This window comes from Physeter macrocephalus, chromosome 10, assembly GCF_002837175.3.
Source record: "Physeter macrocephalus isolate SW-GA chromosome 10, ASM283717v5, whole genome shotgun sequence".
NCBI lineage: Eukaryota > Metazoa > Chordata > Mammalia > Artiodactyla > Physeteridae > Physeter > Physeter macrocephalus.
The window spans coordinates 50,630,729-50,650,335 of NC_041223.1; the positions used below are offsets into that span (position 1 = coordinate 50,630,729).

At 40.2% G+C, this 19,607-nt stretch overlaps 1 protein-coding gene and 1 long non-coding RNA gene across 2 annotated transcripts in view; one reads left to right on the forward strand and one right to left on the reverse strand.

Moving 5' to 3' along the window:
• Positions 1–892, reverse strand: part of LOC114486975 (uncharacterized) — a 48,043-nt gene extending 47,151 nt beyond the window's left edge. Inside the window, exon 1 of the long non-coding RNA XR_003681492.1 lies at positions 804–892. This is a non-coding gene — a long non-coding RNA (uncharacterized lncRNA). The remainder of the gene's footprint in view (positions 1–803) is intronic.
• The window catches only part of METTL24 (methyltransferase like 24), a 115,352-nt gene that overhangs the window by 34,455 nt on the left and 61,290 nt on the right, over positions 1–19,607 (forward strand). Inside the window, exons 2-3 of the mRNA XM_024115565.3 lie at positions 2,194–2,292; positions 10,023–10,162. Of these exons, the coding sequence (XP_023971333.1) occupies positions 2,194–2,292; positions 10,023–10,162 (239 nt within the window). The remainder of the gene's footprint in view (positions 1–2,193; positions 2,293–10,022; positions 10,163–19,607) is intronic.

Below are 19,607 nucleotides of genomic sequence, written 5' to 3' on the forward strand. Positions count from 1 at the left end.
AGGGGGTGGGAGCCATTAACTGGGACGATATATTACTTAATGTTCTCAGGCTGTCTCTGACTGGAGTCTCTTGCCTACTCAACCTTCACAGAACAGGAACAGCTATACGAAAAGCCTGTTTCCCAAAAAAAGGTGCCCCTCAGGGCAGGCTGACTACATAATTTTCAGGGCTCAGCACAGAATAAGAATGTGGAGGCTCTTATTAAAAAATTATTAAGAGTGTCAGCACTGAGCCAAACACAAGCCCTTCTAAGACTGTGCAGGTTGCATGCCCATGAAACTGTCCCTGCCTTAAGGATTCCTGAGGAAAAGACAGCCTGTGGGAAATCAGTGAGGGTTCTTTCAGTCCAGAGCACTGCAGGGGTCTCAGCCACCATAAGGCAGTGCAGACCTGACTAGCCACTAAGGCTGTGGGTTCTCGGGACTTGGTGCAGTGATATGAGTCTCATAATGCCTAACCTGGAATAACGCTTTACCACTTACAGAGTGTCTGCATTTATCTCTGACCCTCATGCCAGAGTGTACCCTTCTTCCCCAAGCCCACACACTTGGCTTCACACTGACTAACCTGCTTGCCCCCCGCTCTTCCTTGCTTTCCGTTTAACCCCAAGTCACCTAGGCCACCCCATTTAGGGGCAAAAAAACCATAAATGTACTAAAGTGCCTCAGGGCTAGCCTGTTGCGATGTTTCTTTGTGGGTGACAGACAGTTCTTGCCCTAATACCTGTCTTAGGCTGTTCTGGCTGCCATAACAAAATACCACAGACTGGCTGGCTTACAAACAACAGAAATTTATCGCTCACAGTTCTGGAGGCTGGACGTTCAAGATTGGTGTGCCAGCGTGGTTGGGTTCTGGTGAGGGCCCTCTTTTGGGCTGCAGATGTCTGACTTCTCTCTGTGTCCTCACATGGTGTTAGGGCCTAGGGAGCTATGAGGGGTCTCTTTTAAAAGAGCACTAATTCCATTCACGAAGGCTCCACCCTCGTGACATGAGCACCTCCCAAAAGCCCTGCCCCCTGACACCATCACACTGGGCATGAGGATTTCAGCATAGGAATTTGGGGTGGGAGACAGACGCTCAGACCATCGCAGTACCTGACTGGAGGACAATGTGTGTACATGAACAGTCCCTTTATTTTGTCCCCAGAACCCTCCCCTGCCCCTTTCCTCACCTTAAAATGGGGTTTAGGGGCCCATCTTAACCACTCTGCAGGAAACCCTGTGCCCAGACCCCAGAGTCTCTCCTGACGCTAGATGTTCACCCTGCCAGCTGCTGGGGCTTCTCCCTGCCCAGGCCCCTGCCCTTCCGCAGCATACACTGTGGGCAGTACTCTGCCCTTGGGATCACAGTGAGCCTCCGGAGGTTTCCAGGTGGTGACAGCTATAGGCGGGGAACTTGAGCTCTAGCAAGGATTTTATGACGAGTGCTTCCTTTTGATTGGAGGGGTCCCCATTTTTGATTCTTCTAGATCACCACTATTTTCCTCCAGCCCTTCATCCACTCTACCCTTTGCTGTAAAAGGGGGCTTAGGGTTCTGATCCCCCTGCTCCTGGGAGCTCCTCATGTCCTCTGCTGAAAGCTGGAGGTTGTCTCACAGTGCTAGAAGGCCACCCTTGCCAGCCGTGGTAGTGCCAGATCCAGGGACTGTTGGCAGGTGCATGGTCCAGATGACAGGTGCACTGAGGTCTAGAAATCTGGGTGCCGCCCCCCGCTTGCTCGGGGGGAAGGTGCCCAAGCGCCCTGAGGATTCAGGCATTATGGGACCATGACAACAAAACTGACCCCTGGGAGGCACCTATTTCTGAAGCTCTAAGCCTTGGAAACCATAGTAGGCAGGGGAGGTTTTCTCCACGACGGGGAGTGGCTCCGGGTAATACAAAGCCGCAGCTGAGAGAGCCTGATGGGGTCGAGTGGAGTTTGCCTTTGATCAGAAGCTCGAGACAGACATCCCCTCTAGCTTTTGCAGTCTCCTGCTTAATCTGGTAGCTGGGCTTTCTCAGGCCTCATTTGTCTCCCTTGTGATTGATGTGGCCTTAACTATAGCAGCTCCGAATCAACTCCGTGCCGCAAAGTGCAGCCGTGTTTGTTTAGCAGGCGGCTAGTAGTCTTGCCTCCCTGATGCTCTGCATCCTTCCCACCCCCATCCCAAGCTCCTGATACCTTACACACTGACCTATGTTTTCTCCTTACAGGGTCCCCGGTGGCATATAGACCTCCAGCCTTGGGCAGGCCCTGCTCGGTCCCTGGATGAAGAAGCCTTGAGGTTCCTGAGATACATCAGCACCATTCAGGTTATGTTTCAGGCACAAGTGGGTATGGAGACTCTGTAAAAGATGCTAATTGCCCCCTTAAAAAATTTATTTATTTATTTTTGGCTGCCTCGGGTCTTAGTTGCAGTGCACAGGCTTCTCTTTAGTTGTGGTGCATGGGCTCTGTAGTTGTGGTGCACGGGCTAACCATCGGACCACCAGGGAAGTCCCGCTAATTACCCCCTTTTAAAGAAGGCTGGGGAGTTTCTCAGTGCCTCCTGATAGGGACTTGATAGAGTTTCTGATGCCTTACTGCTTAAATATATTCATTCACTTAGAGGCATATAATAGATGCCTTCCATCTGCTTCGGCATCTTATCCCTTCCAGGAGGATCGTCACCCTGAGATGTTTTAATGATTCATCCGGATGTGTTTTGAAGATCCACTTTAGAAAATTGTTTTGGAAAACCATGTGAAGCGACAGATTCGTGCCCATGAGTAGGCAGTCCAGTGTGTCACAAACCAAAACCATCATCTGGAGGTTCAAATTCCATTTTGTATTTGGAGAAGTCTGCCTTTTCACTTTTCTGCCACAGAAGCTTGGCAGACAGGGATGCGTTAGGCCAGAGAGTAAAGGAGGCTTTGCAGGCAGTAGGAAGAGAAGCTACTGAATCCGAAGACTCTCTGTTCTTAGGGCACTTTAAATCATTACTGAGCACTGGCCTTCATTAGTGACTTAACACACTGTGGCAGCTCCTGCCTGGGCGACCCGAGCAGGCAGAGACCCTCCATTAAGGAGAGTCTATGGCTCTTGACACATTAATTAGGAGGTTCCATTCTCAAGTAGCCTGATCCTGAGGAAAGAGAGACGGAAAAGAAAATCAAGGCCCGAGGGAAACTTCGCCCTGAACTGAGAGGTGCTAGTAAATTAGAAACTCAGACTGCCTGTGAAGCTGTAGCTGGGGAGGCTGCACTGTGGAGCTGGTACAGCACTGGGTGTCCCTGGGTCTTCTGATCCCCCTTCGGCCTACTCGCTCTTGGCATATCCTACTTCCCCTCCCAGACTTCACTGGCGGCCAAGCCCGTTTTTCATCCAGGGGAGAGCATATATTTCTGGAATTTTAGAAGGCTAGCTTAGGGGTAAAAGAAAGTCGCATTTCTCATATGATGCAGTCAGACAACCAGGAATTTTAATATTTGTCACCTAGACATGGAAGTAGAAGCTTGTTGAATTCATCATGAGTAATGGGATGATAAATTGGTCCCTGTGCTTTACATAATTTCATCTTATTTTGCTGCTGCAAATTAATTTGGTGGACTTACACAGACAATTAAAATACTGACATTTTAATTTTATAGTTTGGTTTTACACGAAGAATAAGAAGCTGGATCTCTTAACTATGACTTTAAGAAGCCCTTAAAAGCCCTAGAGAAAAATGAGAGGTGTTAAATTTATGAGTTGAATTTGAGAATTGTGAGCTTCACCCCCCCCAATATAAATTGACCACATGAAAGCCTCTAAATTCTATTTTATATGTATTTCAGGTTAATGTTCTGTAACTTATAAAAGGCATGTTAACTTAGAAGAAGATTTTGAGGCATGAAAATGTTGTTTCAAGCCTCTCTTGGAGTTTTCCCATGAATTATGGGCTGAGAGGGAAAAAATTCTTTAAGAAAAGCATCCTGTGATGTAGTTTAATGTTGTGACCCTGGGCAATTTATTTTGCTTGTTTGGCTCTGGCTCTTCTGATCTTGAAAACGAAGAGATTGTATCAAATTATTTCTAAGGTCCCTCCCAGCTCCGTGAGCCTGTACTTTGTTAAGACTAGTGTAGAATTGTTATTAACCAAGTATTACTGAGCACCTACTATGTGCCAGGAACATAGGCCTTGGGAATACAGTCTCTGCCCTCAAGTGGCTAACAAACTAGTTGGGAAGGTAGATAAATGGACATATAATTATTATTCAGCTTGATGAGTATAATAATAGAGATTCGGTTGTGAAAGCTCGCTAGAAGATTTTTCATCCTCTAGAAAGAACAAGATAAAGTTCCAGACCTCACAACTGTTTTGTAATCAGAGGTCATTTTACCCAGTTAAAGTCCTGTGCTTTTGTGTGCTTCCGAGTCACTAGACCAGCAGGTGGGGGCTCATCAGAGATGACACTAACTGGTTTAATCAGAATCCTACTGACCAGTGCTCCCTCCCCCTCTCTATGTAATGCAGAGTTTTTGGCTGCTTTGGACGCTTATGCCTCATTTAGAACTCATCTTGACAATGAAAGCCTACAAAGCTGGCAGAATAGAATATTAGAGTCACTATTACCTAAAATTTTCATAGTTAGCAGTAGTGAGTCATAATGGGCAAGGGAAAAAAACAACAAAAAAAACCCCTCTGTAGGTACTTAAGCAAATTCCACCTCCATCTTCTTACACTGCTTTAATATATATATATATATATATATATATATATATATATATATATATATATATATATATATTTTTCCATAAAATAATGCTCCCTCCCCCTCTCTATGTAATGCAGAGTTTTTGGCTGCTTTGGACGCTTATGCCTCATTTAGAACTCATCTTGACAATGAAAGCCTACAAAGCTGGCAGAATAGAATATTAGAGTCACTATTACCTAAAATTTTCATAGTTAGCAGTAGTGAGTCATAATGGGCAAGGGAAAAAAACAACAAAAAAAACCCCTCTGTAGGTACTTAAGCAAATTCCACCTCCATCTTCTTACACTGCTTTAATATATATATATATATATATATATTTCCCTCAAATCCATGTTCAAGCTTGTACAGGAAGGCCTAGCATTTGATATGTTTATCAGTTGATTTATTCATTCCTCAATTCAGCAGGCATTTGTTGAGTACCTGCTCTGTGGATGACGCTGTGCTAGGCACTGGCTGGGATGTCAAACCTGAATTAAATACCCCCCCACAGTGGTGAATGGCTAGGATGCAAGAGAGCTGTGTGTTCTCTAACAGGGTGGACAGATGGGGTGGGTAAACTTCCCCAGGCCAAAGGAGCTTGGGAACAGAAGCACAGAGCAAGGTATTTGGGTAGAGTGGGCATAACATCAAGCTCAGTTTTACTAGGTATTGTTTTCTAATGTGAAAGGCCATGGTTACATCTCTGAGTTCTGGGGTAGATGATACACTGCTGCTAACAAGAAACAGTTAAATCATAAACCCAGTGCTCTGTTCTAAAGGAAGGCTCCAGATCCAGCTTTTTATGGCAACCCCCGAACCATATGCCTTCAGGAAGCATGGCTTGCAGTACAAAATTAATCTAAGCAACAGTTGCCGTTTTAAAAAGAAAAAATACGTTTTAAAGTCAGTCTATCTATCTATCTATCTATCTGTCTATCTATCTGTCTATCTAATCATCTACCCATCTAACTGATTGTAAGAATGACATAAGAACCTATGGATCTAGAGATTCAGATTTTACAAATTTATAACAATAGTTTCTATTATATTTACTGCTACATGCACACACACACACAAACTGGTATAAAAGCAACAAAAATACAACTCTTTCCTTGATATTTTACCTTTCAAAATAATGTATTTCATTAACATACAGTTTGATTATTGAAGCGATTCTTGCCAAGTCCCCAGAATTTAAGGGCTTCCTTTGCCAGATTCTACTTATGGGTTGGCAGAAATACTGTTCAGGCTTTTGGGATACAAAATGAAATGAAAATAAATTAGATCCCTTCAAGTTAAATAACTAAAAAGCATTTCAGAAAACATTTTTTCCTGGAGTCTGTTTTCCTTTGTCCAGGCTTAATTCTGTTTATATGGCTAAAATTACAAGGGGAATTAGAGAGAGGGAGAAAAAACCCCATAATTACCTGAGTTAGAGCTTAGCTAGGAGTTACTGCCCTCGCTGATTTTGCTCACAAGAGAGTTCATTGAAGCCCTGGCCATAAATCTTAACAAGACAGTTTGAAAAATCAATATTTAATTAATTTTTAGGAGTTGAATTTTACTGAGTCCTTACTCCTAGTTGTTTTCAAAAGCTAATGTCTATAAATGAGATGGTTAATAAATGGTTAAAATGGAAAAACTTCTGTGTTCTATTTTTGAGCTAGGAGAGGAAAGGGGAACATTAGCAGAGATTGAATGGAAAAGAATGTTTTTCCAATAGGGATATCTGTGCAAGATGAAGTCTGTGGAAGAAGAAGAAATGCTTAAAGTGTTAACTTTAATAGAATAAAACCCCACTCCTCAAGGTTCAGTGGAGGAGCAGCTGAACCTCAAAGCCCTGAATCTTGACCATTAATACTTAGCGGACTCTTGGGGGCCTCTGGCTAATTGTAGGGGCCGCCTCTCTTGCCCTTTGTTAGGGGTGAGGTTGGAGAGGCTGCTGTTTTCAGTTGAAAGCTCTGGCCCAAGTGTAGCCTCTTCCCTTAATTCGCTAAGGCACAGGTGAGGCCAGGCTGGAACATTTCAGTGGGACTTTACAAAAGGCTGCCAGGAAACTCACAGGACCACCTGCGTAACAATCACCTGGGGGAGCTTATTAAAATGCATGTTCACCTGCATCGGCCTCAAAGATTCTGATTTTATAGAATGGAGTGGGACTCAAGAATTTGCATTTTTAAGTACTCCCACATCCATCAGAATGTAGGTGGGCCACACCTTGAGAAACGCAGTGGGAGAGGCTAGAGTTAGGTTTAACTGGTGTTGGGAGGGTACTATGAACAAGTACCTGAGAATGTCTGTCTCCTGATCTGTCTTTTGGAGGCTCTTAGGGAGAGTACATACAAAGAAACAATAGCAAATCATCATACCATTTTAATAAATAAACAAATCATCATACCACTTTAATAAAAATACCCCCAGGAAGCTGCCCTAGAACAAAAAGTTCAGTCTTAGGAGATCCAGGCACGTCTTTGGGGCCCACCAAACTGCCTGGGCTTAACTAACTGCCTGCAGGAGCCAGGGCATGGAACCAAGTTCCAGTGAAGGTTGAAGGCATCGTAATCTACCTACTAGTGAAAACCAGCCAGGTGAACACTGAGCTTTGACTAATTAGATAAGCAGCTTCTCCTTTGGGTGGGTGAGTGGAGGCAAGAAGTGGGCAGGCAGAGGCATAATTTCAATTTATTTGTGGGAGAATCGTAGGAAATGAATTATACAAATTAACATGTTGATGGATCCAGTTAATAAGTGTGTTCTGTACTAGTTGCTTGAGAGAAGATTCAATTCCATTTTCTATTATCACCTTTTTCTTTAAACCGTGGTTGTGGATAGAGAAGTATTGAGAGCAAGATACTGGGTTGAGGATATTGACAAAAATTAATCAATAGTGAATCTGAGAAAGAAGTGGAAAATTTTATTCAGGCCAAACTGAGGATTATAACCTGGGAGATGGTCTCTCAGCTCTGAGGACTGTTCTGAGGAGGTTAGGGGGGAGGTTAGTAGATATATGATTTTGACAAAGGGGTCCGTGCAATCAAGCACACATCTTGGTAGAAAGTTACTATTAATAGCAAGGAACAGGTATCTTAGTTAATAGTTACAGTGCTTTTCTAAGTATGGGCAGATTCAAGAAACAGGATTCATACATTTTCCCCTGAAAATATCTAACTATCTGAAGGCCTATTCTGCCAGTTTTTCCAGAGCACAGAATGTCTCATTCTGATTTTTGCCCTGAATTCCTTTCAGGGTGTATTGTAGGTCAGTGACTGCAGTGGCTAATGAGATTCTTGTAGAACTAGGTGGTGGGCAACATTCTTTATTCTACAATCCCCTCCCTTTTGGTGTTAATTTTGACCAAGGTTTGGGAGGCATTTTATGATCAATTTGTCTCACGGCAGTAGGAGTGCTCATTCCCAGGTCAGTCAAGGATTTCATTGATAGGCTACTTAATGTGCTATTACTGGACTTGGCCCTGTTAAGTATAGTCAAAAGCCTCTGGACCATCTGTCTTTCTAGTCTGTTATGGTCTAGGAAATGCTTGCCTGTTGTTGCTTCTCATATCCAGAGTTACACTATTACAATCTTTGATCTTATAGGACTATATATTTGGTCAGTTGTTTCAAGTCATCTAATCATCATTAATTTTATTGAAGTCTCCATCACACATATGGTAGCACTACAAGAAACAATTATCTTGCAAAATAGGCAGACTACAAGTAATATAGCTAGTAACATTAATAAGGTCCTAAGTAAGTATTTAAGCTAAGAATTTCCATTAGTTGAGGCCCAGTATCTCCCCAGGTCATCTGACCCAGTCTGTTCTGCACCAGTCTCTATCTTTAAGGGGGAAGATGTATTGGCATTGTACATAAAGTTCACCGAAGATGTCTGCACATAGAAGGCGAGTGGTGGGTTATAAAATTTCATGTTTAAATTTTTCTTGCCTTAAAATGTGAGTTTTTATTTCATCAAAGGAAAAGAACAGATAAATATTTAGGATTTCACTTTTTAGGCTTTCCTATAAAATGTCCAGATTCTAGCAGAAGGCTCTCTCTCAGTTACTGATAGATAGTGCTAGGATGATTTTGCCAGGCCAGCCCTAGATTACAGCAAGAATAAGGGAGATGCTGGCTCCATGTAATATGCTCTTTTCAGATTAACATTTTGGAAAATCAGTTAAATAAAAGGATTGGGTAAGTCTAGAGTACCTTCTTAAGAAGAAAATTGTTCTGTTATGTTTTCCAATGCATTAAAGCAATGAACCTCAAAACATCCTTTGCATCTGGAGTGGTCTGTTGTCTCTGATGTGACAGCAAGAGCTGCTGCATGATTCACGGAGCATCATGATGACTGTGAGAGTTTTGAGGGATTAGGCGGAAATACTGTTGCTCAGTAAGATACATACCTTGGCCACAGAACTTGTTTTCTTTGGTTCCAACAGCCTCAGTTGTGCACACTGTGCCAGCCTCAAACACAAGTTAGAATTCCTCACTAAGTATGTTTACTTAATGTGCATTTGAAATTAGAGACTGGCTTCCTTCCACTTGACTTAGATACATGTTCCTTTTGGTTTACTTATCTAATTTTGATGGATGAGTTAAGAGAGGTGCTTTGGCTAGCTCTGGAAAACCTCCTTCCTGGCTGGGGCTCTTGCCCTTTCCCCCCAGGAGGAATTTCAATGGACCAGTGTATCACAGAGAGTACTGTCTTGTTAGTAGGGACTATGCATTAGTCTCACTTGACCCCAAGCTGTTTACCTTGGTTAACACATGCTTGGTCGGACCATGGTGGCCCGACCTTATCTGCCTGAGATAAAGAGTAGATAATCTTGTATCCTTCGAAGATCTATGCTCTTGGTCATATCTCACAACTTCTAATAGGAATGCTGTGGGTAACAGACCTCTGTGGTTTGGAAGCACTGTTCTCCATGTCTGGAATGCCCTTGTTGGTCTCAGCCTCTTAGTCAACTTATGTTCTTCCTCCAAGACTAACACACCTCTGCAGAGCTTTCCTGACTTTTCCTCCCTGCCTTCCTTGCTCCTGATTTGTTCTCCCCTGTACACTCTGTGCACAAGGCTATAGCAGTTCTTAACTTCCCTTCAAACCTGCCTCTAGTCTCCACGAGGTTACTTATAATCTAGTATTTGGAATTCCTCCAAACATTTTACAGCAGTCTTGTGATTCCCTGGGGAGGGGAGTAGTTAGCAGTGGAGAAGGACATAACTCTCCCGTTACTGTTTTCAGGGATTGGGAAAGCAGTTAAGTCTCTACCTACCATCTATCACCCGGTGCTTTAAATTATTCACATTGATTTCCAATCCTTACAGATTGCGTGTGATCACGTGAGCACAGACAGCCTGGCTACTGACTCCAGCCCTTCAAAAAAGCCCTGGTCTGTCTGTCTTGATGACAGGTTTGGCTTAGCTCATCAAATTCGCAACAAGCAGTGCCGCCTCTATTCTTTAGGGTAAGTACATTTTACAGCAGAAAACAAAAAAATGCTCCTGCAGGCAGCCAAGGCTTTTTCAGCAACACAAATTATGAATGGTTGCAGGGTATAAACGGGTGCTATGCTTCTTCTCCTGCCATCATTTCAGACTCATCTATCTGTTATGTAACTGTGGGCACTTGCAGAGCACCAGTGGCCAGGGCCACTTTCTCTCCCATTCTGTTGGTAGTAAGTTGACAACTTCCATTTTCAGCATGATGATGATCCTCTTGGTGAAGCCAATGATTCTCAGCTAGAATTAGAGCATTCTTATTAGAAACAGAAAAGTATTAAGACTGCTCCTAGAAAAAAAAAGAACAGTGAGTATATTAGAAATTTTATACTCAGTTATGATGAGTGACCCAAGACAGATGGCCACTGTTGGATTTTTATGTTTTATGTTTATTTTATGTTTAATGCCAATGGTAAATCTGTGTGTACTTTTACACTGTAAAAAGAAAGAAGAGGGAACTCCTATGAAAATAATGAGATTTTGTCAAAACTGTGGGAAATATTGATATTCAGTTATTCAGGATGAAAATGACCTAAATGTACGCATAGATATAGAGAGCTTTTTGTAAAAGGGTGAATATAAAATAATGAGATTATATTAAAAATATACGAAACGCATCAGTATTCATATAAACAGTCCTGAGAATTTGCAAATTATATATGTCTCAAAAAAAAGGTAGGAGAGGGTTATTTTTGTTTGGAATACTCTGTTGCATCGACTCTAGAAGCTGTGTGGTTAGGTTCTCAGGCAAGATCCCTGGAGTCCTTTACAAAATACTGGGGACCCTCACAAGTGTCCTCTGCTTGTTCCTCACCGATAGGTTTCATCTCCTCTGTGATTTACATTCAGGCTCATGAGTGACAACTGCCACCCAGAATCCTAGATAATAAGGGTTCAGAGCTGACCTTTGGGTGCTGTGGAGACCCACCAAAAGGTGCTAACGCATAGAGGATCACGACCGATGTCAAACTTCACCAAACAAGAATTCTTAGAGTCATTGTGGATTAAAACAAAAGCAAAAACAACAAGTTTGAAATAAGTTTCAGGATAATGGAGACATTCTTCTATGGGTTAAATGGAGAGCCATGGTATATATCAGTGGAGTGTGGTACACAGTAGGCACTAAATATATATTTGCTACATAAAGATTGCTTGAGGTAAGAAGACTAAAGAGGGAAGCTGGTTCTGCCATGGTTTGAACTAGGAGCCTGAAGATTAGGAAATGAGTTGCTCAGCCAGTTGATTAGAACAGAGCTCTTTTTTCTGGGAGCCCACCAGCTATGATGCAAGATTGGATAAAGAATGGGAACTTGTGACAGTCAAAAGTTTATATCATATTAACAATGTATGAAAGTAGGTCATAAAAATAATTGCATAGTACTACATGCAAATTAGAGATCTCAGGTTGGTCCTCTTTTCTTGCTCCAAACTGCCTTTATGTTTTGGTTAATATTTTACACCCTGGAATAATTTCATTTAAATCATACAACTGTGTAAAACAAAACTGCGGAAGCTGTTTTGGGGGAAATTTTTCATGTTCCTTTTTGCTTTCCTTATACTTCAGAGCCATTAGATGAAGTGGTTCTGCTGTGAGATTTCAGATTATTACATGTAAAAAGGTAGTTTCTTATTTTCATTTAAATGTTCACTATTCAAAATCAACTTTGTAAAGAGCAGATAGGAGCAGTTGAATTCCACTGGGAAAAGAAATGAATAGATTTTAAGTGCCAACATTTGATTTAAAACCTAACAATGCTTAATTGAAAACTGGAAACTAAAGAAAATATTTCTTATGTCCTAAAAAAGGATGCTTTGGATTGTGGATGTTTATCCACAATTGATTGTCCTGTTACTCAGGATTGAGAATCTTCTCAGGTGAATTGCTTGCTTCAGGGGCAGGTAAATAGCCAACTGACAACACCTCATTGTTGCTGAGGGAAGAAGTGGTGGTCCTGAGGTGCAAGCATTTAGGCGTGTTGGGATAGCTGTGAGATAGGTGGGGAGGGCAGGTGGCAGGTGGGTCACGGGGTGCCCACATCCAGTCAGTATGTGCTCCAAACCTCAGGGCTGTGGCAGCCATTCCTATCCTGAGCATGATGAGTGAAGCTGCAACGGGGGTTGAGGGGGGGTGGTGGCCTTCTGGGGGTGAGAAGAAGAAGGGATCTGAGGACATACTGATCAGAAAGCAGAGGCTGAATGCCCTCCTTCTGATCCATGTCCTACCTTTCTTCGACTCCCAAGAACTGAAGCAGCCATCACCTCTACCTTCTCTCTGATGTCTGAAATTTCTTTACTAAGAATCAAAGCTTTTTATTCTGCAGTTAATGTAAAAGACATTTTTCTAGGAGAGTATACTCTGAGTAAAGTTCAGTTGAAAATTTAAAGAAGATCCTTTTTAATTTTGAAAAGGGATAGAATAGACCAATTAAGATAGGGGAAGGCACTGAAAAGGAAGGTTATGTTACGGAGAAAGAGAAAGAGAAGAGATGTGAGGAGAGGCTGCGGGTTCACATGATAATATTGTCTACTGCACGACTTTAGATGGGGCCTGCCCTGAAAGTCTTCTTGTGTGTGAGGTGGAGGGGTGATGGTGGGGAGATAGGGTGGGGATGAGGGTGGTAGCTAAAGTGCATTTGGGAAAATCACCTTTTTATCCTTCATGTCAAAGATTATATTTCAGGGGTAGGAGTTTTCTCAAGAGAAAACTTGAGAAGGGATAATACATAGGTAAATCTTTTTCATCTCTCCTTTAGTTCTCTGACATGTTAATACCATTTGGTTTGAAGACAGATTCTCAATGTGAGACAGAAGAAAATTTGATACATGATACATGGTTAGGCAACAAGACCCAATATCTTAGGCAGAAAATCTGGGACTTCTGGTTGCCCTGAGCATTTCAAGAGGAATGAATGAGCTCCAGAGCCAAAATTTTTATCTTTTAATAGTTTAATTAGCACAGCAGGAGCTCATATTGTGTATGAATGAGGAATCAGAAAATCATGGACCCAAGGACCCTTTTTAGACAATTTTTTTCCTAATCACTCTCCCCATGAAATTTTAATACTATAGATACACCGTATATCTGTTATGTAACATATGTATTATCTATGCTTTAGACATAAAAACAAGATTTTTTTTGGCCCTCAAGAATCAATTTTTGCCCCCTTAGGTGTGATATCATCCCTGTTAAGAATATATTTTAGATGAAGCCTTGTCATTTTATGCAATGTTATTTAATAAAAATTAATAATTATAAAATATTTTAATCCACTATTCAATGTCATTTATGCTTTGGAAAACCTATTTCTCCTTCTCTAGTAGTTGGCAGTTTACAGATCTAGATAATTATTCGGCCAGATTCTCTGGTTCCTGCTAGGATGAGGAATGGACGACTGAAACTCCTCCTGGGAAAAACACTAATTTTCTTACTTCTTCCAACCTTTCTGTCTTCAGTGATGAGAGTTAAAAACTTTCCCTGTATCTGCTCTGATTTTATTTTTTTAAACAGCTTTAAATTGAGATATAATTCACATAACACACAATTCATCCATTTAAAGGGTACAATTCAATGGTTTCTAGTCACCACAGTCAATTTTAGAACACTATCATCACCGCAAGAAAGAAGGCCTGTACCCAGTAGCACTGACTCTCAATTCCCTCCAACCCTGTTTCAGCTCTTTGTCTCCCAGTCCTAGGCCACCACTAATCTACCTTCTGTCTCTATAGATTCACCTATTCTGGACATTTCAGATAAATGAAAGCATATAATATGTGGTGTTTTTTGTTTTTTTTTTGTGGTACGCGGGCCTCTCACTGTTGTGGCCTCTCCCGTTGCGGAACACAGGCTCTGGACGCGCAGGCTCAGCGGCCATGGCTCACGGGCTCAGCCGCTCCGCGGCATGTGGGATCTTCCCGGACCGGGGCATGAACCCATGTCCCCTGCATCGGCAGGTGGACTCTCAACCACTGTGCCACCAGGGAAGCCCAATATGTGGTGTTTTGACTAGCTTTTTCACTTAGCATAATGCTTTCAAGGTTCATCCATGTTGTAATATGTATCAGTACTTTATTCCATTTTACTGCCAAATAATATTCCATTGCATGGATATACCACATTTTATTTATTCATTCATCAGCTGATAGACATTTGGGTTGTTTCCATTTTTTTGGCTACTATGAATAATATTACTATGAACAGTCATGTATGAGTTTTTGTGTGAACATATGTTTTCATTTCTCTTGGTTATATACCATTTTATGTTCCCACCAGCAATGTATGAGGGTTTCAATTTCTCCACATTGTCAACACTTACTATTATTGGTCTTTTTGATTATAGCCATCCTAGTAGATGTGAAATGGTATCTCGATATAGTTTTATTTTGTTTCTCCCTACTGGCTAACGATCTTGAGCATCTCTTCATGTGTTTATACTCTGAGCTTTTGCTTCTTAGGGAACATAAAGGATAGTCATCTTAATACTCTTAGAAATATTTTAAAAGAATAACCAAGGACTTGAAACAGTGCCACATCCATCCCTTCTACTCTTCAGTAACACTGAAGGGGATGCAATTGCCAGCACTGTAGCTAGTTCAAGGGACACTTTTATACAACATGGGAAAGGCATTTCCTCTCTCAAGAACCTTTACTTATCTGCTGCATAATCATTATAGTGATTAGGTGTGGTGCCCCCTAGAGTTGTTTAGTGCACATCCCGCACACCCACACTTAGGGATCCTAGTTGTTGCTCTCTGAGACATCAGGAGAGGAGGGCAAAAATGGTTACTCTGTTATTCTACTACCTTTGGCTGTTTAGTCCTGTAATCTGCCCACTTCCTATTTCTTCAACAAATCCCTCAGATTTGATGGCCTTTCTGTACTGAAGAGTGTTTGTGATCTCAAACCTCTCCATTAACATATACAGCATAATATTTATAAGCATGAGTTATATAATTTATCTCTCTGCCATATAGAAGGATAGGTTACAGTCTTCATGAAGGCTTGTACCTTTGAATATATGTATTAACAGCTTAACTATTTCAAAAATGGGTTATAGTAGAAATTTCTAATTGTCCCCCAATATTCATTCTTCCATTCTTCTTTGGTAACGGAACTCCCAAGTTTAGCAGGGCACGTGGCCACCTTGCCAAAGATTGCATATTCTAGCCTTCCTTGCAGCTACAAGTGGCCATATGACTAGCTTTGAGCAATGTGATATGAGTGCAAGTGATGTGTGCAATTTCTAGGCCATGCGCCTAGGAGGAAAGGATGTGACCTTCACCTCCCCTTTTACTTTTCTTGATGGCTGGAATGCAGTTGTGATGGCAGGAACTGGAACAACTGTCTTAGACCTTGAGGTAAAAGCCATATGATCATGATCTATATCTATATATGTATATATATAGATACAGATAGATAGATAGATAATTTCTATAAAGTAAAATTTTCTACAGCGAATTCTCTTTCCAGTTAAATAAGAGCAGAAAATAGTTTCCTTATAGACTAAATACATTTTTGCTATAAAAAATAATTTTCTTTTACTTAGTTTATTGTAGTTATTTGTTCAGAAATCTTTCTTCTTTACTACTTCTGAGTTTCTTCAGATCAAGGATCATGTTTAATTTATCTGTCTGTCTCTGGTGTCTGGGGTACTGCCTTGAACATATAAAGTGCTCTGTAAATTTTATTAATAAACATGAATAAGTCAGTGAAATCTAGCCCATTCCATGCTGTGTTGGATATTGTACTGTATATTCTGGGAATTCCAGACCCTACCTAATAGTTTTCTGTTACTTAGCGCAGCATTTTGTAGGTTTGTCTGTCATCATTCATCTATCTCCTCAGCACTAGGGATATAGAAATAAGCAAGACTGACACAGCCCTTTACTTTATGGAGCTTTACTATCTAGTAGCTGACAATTTCCTAGATCCCTAAGTTCACAAATCTTCCTTCCATGATTCTGTGTCCTGCCCTTACTTGCAGTGAGGTAGAGTGTAAAGAGCACATGCTTTGGAACTACCTGGATTGGATTTGAGTCCTGATTTTACCCCTTTGGGCCACTTTTTGCAACACTTATGTATATTAAGTTTGTTCTTCCTCTTGCTTTTTACACCGACCACAAACTTGACTAATTTAAACTAAGTGTGAAGAAGTAGCAATACCATTTTGAATAAATGAAAGTAAGAATTACAGACCTTGATTAAATAAATGTAGTTTATTACTTTCCAATACAGTACATAGTATATATTTAGATTAAATTGATTTTGTTTAGTAAAAGTAGCATAACAAAAAATTTACAAATTGCAGTCATTTCATGTTATTTAGTGTATCATACAAAATAGTTCCTCTGCATCTAATGATTAACTTATATATGTGTATGTGTACTTATGGTATTTCTAATAGAGAATCCTTGTATATGTGTAGAAAATCTCTGGAAGGATACACAAAAAATTGCTAACTGATTATCTCTGGAAATTGATGGCTAAAATTCTCGTGGTAGGAAACTTTTACTTTTTGTTTTATATATGTATATACAACTTTAACTTTTTCTAAGTGTGTTTGTTATTTTTTTAATTGTAAGAAGCTAGTTTAAATTGAAAACATATCAATACATAATATAGTACAATACATAATATACTAAAAAAAACTAGTTATGCAGCTGTTATGTGGTTAATTCTTAAAAATTTCTGAGGGCTTGATTAAAATACATACATGTTTTACAGTGGAAAGTGTTTTCTTGAAATTATATTCTGAAAATTCATGGAGAAATCATTCACTTTTTTACGTAGAAAATTTATATGGAAATTATATTTAATGAGTACTTATTTGACTAGTGTTTTGTTCTCTTAGTAAAGCTACAGACCTGCCATTTTTCCATTGGGTTCCATGTTTCCATGATAACACAGGTTTGCTCATCTAAATTTCTGGTGTCTGGGGTACTGCCTTGAACATATAAAGTGCTCTGTAAATTTTATTAATAAACATGAATAAGTCAGTGAAATCTAGCCCATTCCATGCTGTGTTGGATATTGTACTGTATATTCTGGGAATTCCAGACCCTACCTAATAGTTTTCTGTTACTTAGCGCAGCATTTTGTAGGTTTGTCTGTCATCATTCATCTATCTCCTCAGCACTAGGGATATAGAAATAAGCAAGACTGACACAGCCCTTTACTTTATGGAGCTTTACTATCTAGTAGCTGACAATTTCCTAGATCCCTAAGTTCACAAATCTTCCTTCCATGATTCTGTGTCCTGCCCTTACTTGCAGTGAGGTAGAGTGTAAAGAGCACATGCTTTGGAACTACCTGGATTGGATTTGAGTCCTGATTTTACCCCTTTGGGCCACTTTTTGCAACACTTATGTATATTAAGTTTGTTCTTCCTCTTGCTTTTTACACCGACCACAAACTTGACTAATTTAAACTAAGTGTGAAGAAGTAGCAATACCATTTTGAATAAATGAAAGTAAGAATTACAGACCTTGATTAAATAAATGTAGTTTATTACTTTCCAATACAGTACATAGTATATATTTAGATTAAATTGATTTTGTTTAGTAAAAGTAGCATAACAAAAAATTTACAAATTGCAGTCATTTCATGTTATTTAGTGTATCATACAAAATAGTTCCTCTGCATCTAATGATTAACTTATATATGTGTATGTGTACTTATGGTATTTCTAATAGAGAATCCTTGTATATGTGTAGAAAATCTCTGGAAGGATACACAAAAAATTGCTAACTGATTATCTCTGGAAATTGATGGCTAAAATTCTCGTGGTAGGAAACTTTTACTTTTTGTTTTATATATGTATATACAACTTTAACTTTTTCTAAGTGTGTTTGTTATTTTTTTAATTGTAAGAAGCTAGTTTAAATTGAAAACATATCAATACATAATATAGTACAATACATAATATACTAAAAAAAACTAGTTATGCAGCTGTTATGTGGTTAATTCTTAAAAATTTCTGAGGGCTTGATTAAAATACATACATGTTTTACAGTGGAAAGTGTTTTCTTGAAATTATATTCTGAAAATTCATGGAGAAATCATTCACTTTTTTACGTAGAAAATTTATATGGAAATTATATTTAATGAGTACTTATTTGACTAGTGTTTTGTTCTCTTAGTAAAGCTACAGACCTGCCATTTTTCCATTGGGTTCCATGTTTCCATGATAACACAGGTTTGCTCATCTAAATTTCAAAAAATTCTTTTTTTTTGGCCACACGGCTTGCGAGATCTTAGTTCCCTGACCAGGGATCAAACCCAGGCCCTTGCAGTGAAAGCGTGGAGTCCTGACTATTAGACTGCCAGGGAATTCCCTAAATTTCAACAAATTCAATTAAGTGAAAAATCTCTTGGGACAGGTGAGTTCTATAACATTCTGATCTATAAAGAAATAAATGTCTACTAAAAAATGCTTTGCAGTGTCTACTGCAACTCTTAGATATACATTTAATGCCAGGTTTATCAGTTAGTTGTTGCTATGTAACAAGTCACTCTAAAACTCAGTAGCTTAAAACCATTATTTATTATTGCTTACATGTCTGCAGATCAGCTAAGCTTCAGTTGATCCACATCAGGCTCAGCTGAGAGACTTTACTTCAGGCTGAGGTGGCTAAGGGCAGCTCTCTGTTTCATAGAAGGCCAGTGGATTGTCTGGGACACCTCTGCTCCTCATGTCTTTTAGTTTCCTGAGACCAGCAAGCTATCCAGGGTATGTTTTTGTCACAATAGTGGTACAAAAGAGTGAACCATTGTTCATTCTTGAAGTGCTTGAAGCCTAGGATCAGGACTGGTATCATGTCCCTTTCTTCCAAAAAGCAAGTCACATAGCCAAGCCAAAAAATCAAGGGACAGGAAAGGACACTCCATCCGTGATGAGCATGGCAGTAGTGTGGATGAAGGGGTGAAGAGTTAGGGCCAGCAAGTCAATTTGCAGTACCAGATTAGATAATGAACAAATTGGGAGAAAGCTTGGATAGAGATTACAATGGTCTGAGCTGTGTGGGTTCAATAGGAGGTTGAAAATAGGAAACAGGATCTCTTGGGTAGAAGGAATGGGAATGTTTGTGAGAAGAGTGCTGAATCTTTTTCTAGCCTAAAGTGTCAAGAGAATTATAGCTGAAGAATAGCAGAGGGCTAACATGACATGGGTCCAGTGAGATTAAAAGAATGTAGTGGGAGTGAAGGGAGAGAACAAGGCAAACAGAATATTAAGAATGTTTAGGTGGAAGATCTCTGTACTGAAGACTTATTTTTTTTTTTTAATTTTTTTTTTTTTTTTTTGCGGTACGCGGGCCTCTCACTGTTGTGGCCTCTCCCGTTGCGGAGCACAAGCTCCGTACGCGCAGGCTCAGCGGCCATGGCTCACGGGCCCAGCCGCTCCGCGGCATGTGGGA